Below are 12,242 nucleotides of genomic sequence, written 5' to 3'. Positions count from 1 at the left end.
ACAGCTTTAGTTACTTTCCAGATCAAGATTTAACAACCAAAACACAATTTTTTCAAATAAGTAAATAATAACTAACAAACCCCAATAATATACTGTAAAACTTCAAATCAAAGCCTAGTTTCAGTTCAGTTACATACCCAGCACTGTTAACTAGCCTGATGTGGCGACACATTTTAACAAATAAAAGCTTGTCGCTATTAGAGGCTCGGCCTGGTCACCGTGGAGGTCATTTTTAGAGAATTTCTTTGGACGTATAAAACCGTGTTGTGGACTCCCTGCTGGAGATAACATTAGTTTGTTGCTTAGATCACATACACAAGTATATGTTTAAACTTTTGTAAATGTGGACATGCTAAGATTCTCCACAATTCAATCATTCAGTTAATTTTTCCACAGAAGAAGAAAAGTGAAACTTTAGACGTGAGAGGGCGTCAGACTTCAGTCGAAGCATCTTTAAACTCTGCAGGTGTTTGGCTTTAGTTGAATTAAAAGGAGGAAGAAAAAGCTGCTAATATGCCTCAAATGATTAGTAAAAAAAAATAGTTTCTTATTTTTATGATTTATGGTAATTACTGTGATATCTGTATAGAAAATCACATTTTGACAGATTTCAAAACAATAACACACCTTTGATAACAGCAGAAGCACCAGCAGTGAAAGGAGCCGGCGGTCGATGAGGAGATAAAAATAAATCGGGCTGATGGTGATTTCTTGTTCTTGGGATGAGGCAGAAATGCAGGAAAACTCAATATTACTCGTCAGGAAGCTTTTTAAGCCTCCAGGTGCTGCTGCTGTTTTCTCGGCCCGACGCTGACGTAATGCACGCTGCGGTGAAAGTTGAGACATATTGAATTTTGGCACCCTGGGAAGTTTGATTATGTGCACTGTGTCTGTTCTGTAAGGTACACAGTTTGGTGTCAGCCACGAGCAAACCGTTAGAGGAAATACCTGAAAATAAACACGCAGACGCACAAGACGTGAGAACAGGGAGAGGGGTTTATGTGTGCGTTTGGAAAACGGCATTTTTGTACTTTTTGGCTTCTTTATCTCTGTCCTTTCTTATTTATTCAGTTTTCTTGCATTCATAATTCCTTGTTTGATTTTTGGATAACCTCTGAGACCAGGCCCACAGACCAAATCTGGCCCCTGGCAGGGTCCCTGGTGGCCCCCAAACACTTTCTAATTCACAGTAAATAAAAGTATTTCACACTGGGAATAGTTTTTCTCTTTGAGGCCCTCCTAATGTTTGCAGCCGCCTGTGTAGCCTGTAGCAAGCACAGCCTCTGTGTTGCATTATTTGCAGTTATGATTTTGCAAAGTCATGTTCAGGCGTTAAAATGAAGAGTTTTTAACCGTTTAACACCTGGATTGTCATCAGTTTTCTTGTGCTGCGTTCAGTCACTTGTCACACGCACTTAAACCTCTGAAACCTGAATAATTGGGCTTGATGGGAAAAACACAATGGGCAACTTGGCAAGAAATGCCCCATGAATTGAAAAAAAGTTAAAAAATGCCAAGGAAATGACCTAGGGGTAATAATAAAAAATAATATAAGTAATTCTTACAATTGAAAGTTAAATTACAGAAAAATAAAAATTCAAAAAATGTGTTTTTGTGTGCTTATTTTCAGGACATTTTCTTGCAACTTTCTACTAATTTCTTGTTATTTTTTGGTCCAGGTTGCTCATCACCTTCTGTCCATGTTTTTGAAGAAATGAAGCCAGGTTGCTCAGTTACAAAACACTGAACAAGTGTTGCATTGTTTGTAATTTTGTTTTTGTACAGTGATTTTCAGGCATTAAAGTTAAAAGTTTTAAACTTTATTAAACACTGGAGACTATAAATCCATTAGCTCCATGTAAGGACATCTTTTTATTTTTTTCAAAAACTACTTACTGTCCAAAGAAAACATGACGTTTCTTTATTTGTATCAGGTTGTACTAATCCCAAATATTTATCAAACAGGGGCGTTACAAAGTACATAAACATATTAAACCATTCGGTACGAGGCTCTCAGTTTGGGTCGTATTACAAAGCGATATGTTATACTATGTAGTTGTTTAAAATTATATGGAGGCAGAAATTACAATTATAACAGTCCTTGTTTTTTAATCATTCATCAATTATGGGGTCATCGAAAGCGGCCGCATAGAAAATCAAAATCCTCATGAGCGGGCGGAGTAAGCAGTGCACATAAAGAAACGTGTTGGGGCCGTTTAACCTCATCTTGGAGGTTATTCCAGGTTTTTACTGCATGATAACAAAACGCTGCTTCTCCATGTTTAGTTCTGGTTCTTGGGACCATCAGCAGGCTGTCCCCTGATGTCCTGAGGGCCTCTGATGTCCTGAGGGCCCCTGATGTCCTGAGGGCCTCTGATGTCCTGAGGGCCTCTGATGTCCTGAGGGCCTCTGATGTCCTGAGGGCCTCTGATGTCCCGAGGGTCCTTGAAGGTTCATATGTCACAAGCATGTCAGAGATACAGGATATTTGGGCGCTGAGCTACAGAGTGATCTATAGACAAGCAGCGAGATTTTAAAATCAGTTTTCTGAGTGGCGGGTATCCAGAGTGAGGATTTTGGAACTGGAGTCATGTGCTCATATTTCCTGGTTTTTGTCAGGACCCTCGCAGCTGCATTCTGAATAAGCTGAAGTTGCCTAACATCTTGTTATGATCTTTTATAGCTTTGAGGTGTGTCAAACTAAAATGATAATAATATGATATAATAATAAAGATACAAAACAACTATCCTGTTATATTTGGAAAATAATATATGCAGTTTAACACTGTGTTTAATATAATGTTCCCGCTGTCATAAGGACACTGAGAACATTATATAAAGTTATCAGCAGCTATTTGTGTTTTATTTGTTGCTAAGAAGACACCCCAGTGGACGGGTCAGTTTCTTTTATCAAGAAAATACAGTAACAGATTGTTTGATCGTGAAAAATATCATCTTCAGCCCTACTAGGATGCATTTGTCAGTTGTGTCTTTTCTTGCTGTATCCAGTATTTTATTGTACCTTTTGGTTGTTATTTAATTTTAATTTTTATTTAACGAATCACTAAACCTCCTTGAGGTGTTTTGACAAACTAATATTCAGTACGATAATCAGACCACTTATCGGGCCGCACACACAGTTTGGACGGGGAGAGCCTGGCGGGCTGCACCCGCTGCACTCAAGCTGAGAGACGGTAAATAGTTTAGCAGGGGGAGATAAGGTCTATTTTTATCCCAGCAGACAGACGGAGGAGACACACTGGCAGGCTGACGCACAGGTTGAGGCATCAGAGAGAGACGGCCAAACAGGCTCGGAGACAGACAGACAGACAGAGACACAGCCAATCAGGTGGACAGACAGGCAGGTGGACGTAGATGCAAACAGACAGAGACACAGAGAAAAAAAACAGCTTCAGCTGGGTGCAAACCTCTGGGCTGCAAGATTTTCACTGCATGGCAAGAATACATCAGGACATGTGTTTCCAGCCAGCTCTTTGTATGCAATTTTTAAAAATTTGGGCAGAAAAAAACCTGGTTGAAAAAGGCCAAAAAAATAAATCCTGGAAATATGTGTGTAAATGTGAATGTGACTGAGGCCACATTAAGACGAGGACGGCCCTAAAAACACAAGTCTTTTCTTTGAGTTTTTAAAAAAATCTGCATTAATATGAAAACACACAAGAATGATCCTCGTGTACATTGATCTGCAATAACAATATGTATCCCCTTTCTTGCAAAAATAGAACTTAATTCTCAAGTTACGACATATTTCTCGTAATATTACGAGTTTATTTTCATAATATTACTGCTTTTAAAAAGTATATATATATATATATATATATATATATATATATATATATATATATATATTCTCAGATTAGGATTTTATTCTCGAAATCTAAACCAATTTATTTTTGACATTTTACATCTTGCATTATTTGTCCTCGAGTTTGTTCTCGCTTGTGTTCAATACGACTGTTTGACTTTCCTGTTATTTCCCATTCCTGCTGTTTTTTTAGGTGATACATAAATGAAGTTATTATTAAATACAAGGCGTTAAATCTTGTTTTTCATGATTTAATTTCAAAATGAGACGTGAGTCCAAAGTGATAACGATAACTGCTCGATAAGCAGCACAGACATTCATTTTTTAAGTCGGCAAAAATTAAATGCTACAGTCCGAGTTATTTATTATGCACTGAGACATTCTCTTTTATGATTTTCATTTTATTTTGATCTATATTTTGTTTACTGTGGTCTGCAGAGACCTGCAGGGGGTTTCTGAAGCTCAGATCACAATCGCGCGTCCCACAAACAGAATCATTAACAGTGTTTGTAACAGTGATGCTGCGTTGAAAGCGTGATGTGATTTAAGAGCTTCGTTAAAATGTTTACAGTCTTTTGTTAGGGTCTTGCACCCCTCTGTGTTTTTAATTCGCTGTGATATTTATGAGGTCTCTTCATCTCAGCCTCACTTTTTATGTTTCTGTTTTATTTTTACATGCTGTCAGATGTTTATGCAGAGAAACTGAACCCAAGCTGAACCCTGTGAGCATTTTGACGTAATCTTGATAGAGAACAAGTCTGACCACTGCACACTCACTCACATTCATCGAAGGAACAGAGTGTGAAATTCAGGGGGACTTGGTGGCGTCGAGCGTCGTCTACTGTAAAAACATGGTGATCTCCATAAATGTGGACCTGCTGCCCACGTAGATATAAATGGGCCACCTGTTCTTATTCTGAAGTCGTCAAATACTGCAGCTTTTGCACCGCTTTCGGCGTGAGATCCCGACGCCAAAAGCCAACTTTCACATCCACGTGATGCGCTGCTGGATGGCGTCAGGTGAGAACGAGGCATGACAGAACCGTTAGCGGTCTTCGGCCCGTTTCACACAGCACGTGCGTGAGCAGCACAGAACCTGATGTTTTGGGTTTTTTTTTCAGTGCCCAGGTTATCAAGTCAGAGCACACACACTGCCCGCCTGAGCAGCGCTTGTCAGGCGCGTCTCAGCTGCGTGTCCGCTGCAGCACATCCAGAAAAACACCGCTTGCCGATTTTTACATGTGCCGTGCACGTTTGTCAGCAGAAATAGAGTAAAAATGTTGTTTTGATGATTGTGTTGATTCCATATCAGATTTTACTGCAGTTTAAAAGTGTCTCGGTCACAGAGATGAGGAAATACAGAGCTGTCTGTTTTACTTCCCTTTCAAAATAAAAGTCCCCTGACAGGTCTCTGTGGACAGAATCCCATCAGATATTGACACAAGGCATTTTATTTTTAAGTACTGGCAGGACTGCCTTGTCAGTGAGCTGCAGGACTTCATAAATGAGTGGAATTTGTACTTATAAATGTGGAAATATAGTATTCATAACAGAGGCAGCGACGCAGCAACAACGCTGCGTGTGTGAACACCACAAGCATGAAACACGCTGCAGTTCACTTCCTGTGTGGATTTTTTTTTTCCTCCACCTCACCATGTGCCTCTTTTGCCTAAACCTAACCATCGTGACGGTTGCGTTGAATGTCATGTGCTGTTGTGTAAACATTAGGACCGTGCTGCTGCATCCCACCATGTGCATTTGTTTTCATCATAGTAACGGCATCCTGGAGCGTAAACGTCTGACCGTGAAGGAAACCTAAAACGTCACGAGTAGATGTCGAGGTTGACTGACGGAGATGCACCATGTGACGACCTCACATGATACACAGACTGACTTTGATTGGTTCCAGATATCTGTTGTTGGTCTCATTAACCACTCATGATCGGTATCGGTCGACCTCTATTTAAAATGTTATGTGGCATCATGACAACACAGCAGTAGGAATATATCATTTTCAGGACAGGAATAGAGCTTTGAAAGCAATGAAACTCAGCACCTGGTGAAGTTTAAGTAAGTTTTCGCTTATTGGTTTTGATCATAAATGCTGTCGAACTGCTGAAGACATAATTTGTTAAAAATCTCATCCTTTGAGTGAAGAGTTGCTTGTATTGAGGCTGTGAGTGCGCCGCAGCCTCTCTGCGGGGAGCGCCTCAATAATCCGCCACCGCTTTTCCTCTTGTCCTCTCTGGGTAATTGTGTTTCTCTGGCTTTATGTTCACGAGGCGGTGACCCAACTCTACGGTTTCTGAAACTCCAACATCCAATGAATCAGCGTCCGCCGGCGATGGGAAACTATTTTGTCCTGGTCAGATAAGAATATTAATTAAACATGTGCACATATGGAGGTTTTAATCTCACCAGTGATTTATGGTACTGCACTCATGTTGTATGAAACTCGTGTGTGTGTGTGTGTGTGTGGTGTGTGTGTTCAGAGCTTTGATGGCACGGTAGTAATTGTTGTATAATAGCAGCTGGTGAATTATTTAATTCAAACTGCTTCCTCTGAGCCAGCAGCATCTGGCCCACTCGTCAGCAGAGTGCACAGGACACACACACACACACACACACACACACACACACACACACACACACACACACACACATACACTTGCACATAGACACAGCAACATAGATTGTATAAAGACACATGCATGAGCGCACACACACACCCACAAACATACTGACTAATGCAGTATCGTTGTCCTTAGAGACTTCATTGCAGAGTGGTGTGTGTGTGTGTGTGTGTGTGTGTGTGTGTGTGTGTGTGTGTGTGTGTATAACAATAAATAGATCAGAGTTTCAGAGAACCTTTTTTTGGCAAGTTCTCTGTTGCACAGTGATGCTCGGTTGTTGACGAATGAAATATTAATCATTTGGAAATATTGTGACATCTATAGAAAATAACATTTTTTTGATCTGGTGATAACATCCCAGTAACCATGGCGATGGATGTTCAAAACATTCAGCAGCTTTATTTCTATTGCAGCCCACCTAGCCGTCATTATTTCCAATCCAAGGCCACGTAGGCGTCATTATTTTACGTAGGCGTGTTATGGAGCCATGATGGAAAGGCGAGCCCCTTATACGTGGGGGAGCGGCCACGTATGAGGGATTTCTTTTGGGAGATGTAGTCCACGATTTCACAGAGGAATTGTGGATTCAAAACTTCCAGATGATCAAAACTTTCTCAGAGTTATGTGATGCAATAACAGCTCTTGTAGCTCCTGCTGCATCATGAAAAAAACAAAAGGTAACAAAAATCTAAATGAGTAGATAAAAATATATAGAAAAAATAATTAGGCCTATAATATTATTAATAAGAAATAGAATTTAAGACACTATTCCTATTTTTTAAATTATTTATAATTTTCTTTTTCTTTCCTCTCTCTCAGGTCATTATTCAGGTAATTTTCTTGTTACCTTTTCCTATTTTATTTCAATTTGAAGGAGATCTTTTCACGTTGCCATGTTTTAGAAGAAATCGAACCGATGTGCTCAGGTTTGTTGTTTAACTGAAAGGCGTCTGAACGCAGCACAGAGAAAAAAAAAAACTGATGTTGATCCAGGTTTCAAAGGGTTAAGGTTGTAAGTGTGTCGCTGTTGGAGGTCGGCGGTGATCAGACGGGGAATATTTCTCTCTTTGGGGTAGATGACAGCGTGGATCCCTCGGCGCTGTTAACCTCCCTGCGTCCGTCATGGTGGTTAGGCAGACGCTGAGCTGAGTGCCGGTCGCTGGGCTCGGCCCGGCTGGGAGAGGCTGGCACACACTCTGAAATATTAATGACCCACTGTAGAGAAGGACTCAGCCTCCCCCCTCGTTATCTCTCCCCGGCCTCCTCCTCCCGTCTCTCATCTTTCTCCCCTCTGCTCTGTCTCGCTTTCAACTCCCCTCTTTCTATAGTCTCTTTTCCTTTCTTCCCTCCTCTTCATTTACCTCTCTTTCCCTTCATTTTCCTCTCTTCTCTCAGGAGGGTTGTTAGATTGCGTTATGTCACATTAAAGAGACAAGCGCGCTGCAAAGTGAAAAAAATACGACGTAATAAGAATCATCCGAGGAAACTTGTGGATTCGGCATCGATTTCAGATCAGCATGAATCAGATTTTCTGCGAGATTTTTGGCGTTTTTTCCTCGTCCTTTCATCTCTTTCTCTCTGTTCCTCTCTGACATTTTCTATAAATCTCTCTGTGTCCTCTCTCTTTTCCACTCATTTCTGCCCTTTATGCCATCCTCTCTTTTGTTGTGTTGCTTTACTTCATCAGAAGGAAACCACTGAATAAGGGAATTTTTTAGTGAAAAGCCACATCTGTTGTGTGAAGATTTACTTTAATTCTCAGTTTGCTGTCAATGGGCCAGTGTTTTTCTATCTAATTTGATCTAATAAGTTATAGTTTGTATTTTCTGTACAGTGGGATCTTCAAAAGTCAGAATGTAAGAACGCAGTAATTTCAAACGGGTGAGATGCAACAATGCGCAGTCGCTAATTACCCTCCATCTCCTCCTGAGCAGCTAAAACATTGATCCAAATATATCTGCAATGAGTTTGAAAGAGAGACTGAATAAGTGAGAGATATATAAAGACAAGAGAACCACTAAAAACTTCTCAAGGACCTCTGTTCCTGCTGCTGTCTGCAGTTTACCTGTTCTCCGGCCTGTCCGTGACGTCGCACGGACACACCAACAAAACCACGCACACACAAGCTGATAGAGAGGCAGACTCATGTACTGCAGTGGTGTGTTCACTGGTAGTGGAATGTAGTCGATCGCCTTTATTTAGCTGGTTTATCCAATATGAAAAAAAACTGTGTGGACATGCTAATTTTGGTGGGAAAGGGGTACTAGTAAGTCCACTGTTCCAACAATCACCAGCTCTGGTTTGGTTCAAATGAATCCTTAATTCACTAAGTAAGATGTGGGAAACATATTATTATTCCCCAACAACATGCTGCTCTTTCTCTGCCTGCTGGTCGCCGGCTGTTTACAGTCCTGTAACTTCTCCCTCCACCGCTAGGTGTTGTCGTGTCTCTCAGCTCAGCTGTCTGTTCCACCAGAGACTGAGCTCTGACGGTGCATGCTGTGCACTACATACAATGAGTTTATTGGAAAGGGAAGCAATTATATTCATGACTGCATTAAACAACATACCATCTGGATTTCGTAATACCCTGGTTATCGAGTTTCTGTCGGGTTTCAGCCTCCATGCCTGCCTGAACTCAACTGTGCATAAATAACCACCAAGGACAACTCCACTCACTCACTCAACTCAGTTTATTGAAATTATTGAGAATATTGAGATTGAGTTTGTTGACGACATTAAAGAAAAAGAAAAGCAAATCATATTAGTTAACTCTAAAAAATAGCTGACGTGTCACTTTTTCAGTGGTTAAACTGAGCCTCAACATAAAGAAAAGAAAAGGTTGTATAGGACTGTAGGGTCTTAATCATAACTAACCTTTTTTTTTCCTCCTCCTTTTTCTCTCAGACATGGCTGAAGAACTACGGCTACCTGCTGCCTCACGACGTCCGTACGTCAGACCTGCGGCAGGAGAAAGCGATGCAGTCCGCCGTGGCCGCCATGCAACGCTTCTACGGCATTCCAGTGACGGGAATACTGGACGAGACGACTATAGAGTGAGTCGCAGTGTGTTTGTTTTTGTGCCATAAAAACCAAAGACAAGCAAGACAAGACATCATATATTTCATCACAACACAATATTATATTGCTTCTTTTGACAACAGTATGATACTACTACTTAAAACATCTTTTTATTAATTTATATAATTGAATAAGAATACATAAAAAACACCAACTGAAAATGCTCAAAACAAACAACAGCAAAGATTAACTGCAATAATAATAAATGCCAAATCAAATATAAAAAAGGAAAGAAAAGATACAGGTGTTGCCATCTAGCGAGGGTGAGGTCATTGAGAGCCCACATCTTTGCATTTGCGATATCTGTGGTCCAAGTTCCCACCAAAACACCCGTCCGACCAATCGTTAGCAGCTCCATTGAATGTGAGTGCACGGATGGGCTGTCACAGCTGTCAATCATGGCAGAAAAGCCCCCTTTTGGATAATTTAATAACTCATTAAAACCGAACTTATGAAAACAAACAGTTGAACAAACATCAGGGTGATGAGAACTACCTTCAGTGACAGAAACCATCCTTAAGAAAAATGCATTTGGCATGTACTTTTTTTTTTAGTTTGACCTTTGTCCCATTCACTGATATGGAGGGGCGGGCTTTATGACCTTTACTGCAGTCAGACACCAGGGGGCGATCCAGATTGGAAAGTTACACTTTTGGGGAGCTATCATGTTGTCTGTCTCTATATTCAGTCTATTGGCTGGACACACACGTGCCGTGGAAAGTTCGAAATAAACCTGTAACTTAACAAATAAGTACAAATTTTGAAACCTGAATGTTTGTACATGTAATGTTTTAACTCCACTCAAAGTTTAGGACGTGGGACTTGACTTGGTACTGAAGTGCACAGACAGGCAAAACAATAACTTGGCACATCCAGCCCCTCTGTTTCAGTCCTTTAGTCACACTGTATGAGGTGTAGGAGGATAACCAGTTTTCCTGCGGCAGGTGTCAGTAACGTCGATGGACCTCTCTATGAGCCGAGTCCTTAATAAAGTTTTAAACTAATAATGTTTAAGGCTAATAAGAACTTACTTTCAGAAAACATTCAAAAGTTGCTCAGTGTTCATGAGGGTGGTTATAATTTATGGTGAAAATTTAGTTTCAAATCGTTTAGTTTTTGGACCCCCGGGAAAAGTTTTTGTTTATCAGTCGGTGGTGTAAAACTGTGGAACAGTTTAAATGTGGCGCTAAAGCGATTTTCAGACATAAACAAGTTTGAAATTATGTATAAAAATACAATTTTCACAAGCTACAGGGATAAAGAGGGGCTCTGACAATCACTGGGTGTTTTCAGGGGCCACTGTTTTCAGTTATTTATTATTTATTTATTTGCTTTCTTTCTTTTTTTCTATAAATAAATATGTGGGTATATGTTTATATTTAATTATTTATTATACACATTGAGAAAAATAAGGAAGCTAGTTAATTAAAATTCAGTGACTCATGGGGAAGGGGTGGGATTAAATATATCTTTACTTCTCACTCCTTTTCGAATATGCAAAGCAAGTCATTATGTATTTCGCCATTTCTTTTGCTTTATGTTAGTAATTGTCTGTAATTATTTTGGTCTCTGTTTTTTTATTATACATATTCTCTTTATTCCTTTTTTTTACATGTTCAAAAAAATGAGTAAAAATCAAATCACACAACAATAACGATGATGACGGCTGAATGAGCGAAGTTAAAAATCTCTTTTTGGACCATCAGCAACACAAACTGGAGTTCAGGCAGGAAGCTGCAGCACACCGAGGCTAAAAATGTCAGGCCAATTAGAGTCCATTTATAATCAGTTAGAAATTCATCTGTGTGGCCTTTAATCAGAACTGTGGTCTGAAAAGGTTTCATAACAGCCATGAAATAATGTCGAATCGCCCTCACAAACCAGATTTGTTTGTACAAGCCGGTTAGTAGATTGAATCAGGCGCATCACTATTAACCCCATAAAATCTGAGAAAATTGACTTAATTTCATTAAAAAAGGGACATGGAATGCAGGCAATGTGCAATTTAAAAATCGTGATCATAACAATCCTGATTTTGCTGCACAAGGAAATAATCCTAAAACCAAGGTGTTTTATTGACACTGAAAGTTTCTTTTGAAAAAGATTTATGTGCGTAATGAGCAGAAACTGTAAATTTCCTTTGAAAACACACAATGCATTTAAAATTTAAATTAACACACCATCCCGGGATATCAGCAAACACAGGAGGATACCTAAAGCGACATATGTGGACCTGAACACTGACTGAGCAGCGATATTTGACAAAAATGTGTTTGAATCTTGACAATGCAACGGCAACTTAGAGGCACGCAGCTTAGCAAACAGCAAATTTCGTATGTTTCTGCCTTCAGAGGATTACGGCTATTATCTCCACACACTGAAATCTGTCCAGCAAATGCTCATAAACAGAATAACAGATGTAGTTGGAAGCGGTTCCAGGAAAATCCAGCTCCCTGTGAACTAAATAGCCAAACTTAAACGTCATGTCATTTCCAGGTGGATGAGGAGACCTCGCTGTGGCGTCCCGGATCATCCTCACACCAGCCGCCGGCAGAGGAATAAACGCTACGCCCTGACAGGACAGAGATGGAGAGATAAAAAGATCTCCTACAGGTATCCATATATTATGTTTCTGTTGTGTCATCTGCTTATGTTTTCCTCGTTTTCTTTCTGTCCTTCTTGCTTCTTTTCTCTGTTCATAC

The 12,242-nt window shown here is 40.1% G+C and overlaps 1 protein-coding gene across 1 annotated transcript in view; it reads left to right on the top strand.

Moving 5' to 3' along the window:
- Positions 1-12,242, top strand: part of mmp24 (matrix metallopeptidase 24) — a 70,421-nt gene that overhangs the window by 21,282 nt on the left and 36,897 nt on the right. Inside the window, 2 exon segments of the mRNA XM_042495632.1 lie at positions 9,367-9,515; positions 12,037-12,153. Coding sequence (XP_042351566.1) covers positions 9,367-9,515; positions 12,037-12,153 — 266 coding nt within the window.

This window comes from Plectropomus leopardus, chromosome 2 (genome assembly GCF_008729295.1).
Source record: "Plectropomus leopardus isolate mb chromosome 2, YSFRI_Pleo_2.0, whole genome shotgun sequence".
NCBI classification, from domain to species: domain Eukaryota; kingdom Metazoa; phylum Chordata; class Actinopteri; order Perciformes; family Serranidae; genus Plectropomus; species Plectropomus leopardus.
The sequence above is the reverse complement of the archived record's forward strand: the minus strand, read 5'-3'. Positions and strand labels throughout refer to the sequence as shown.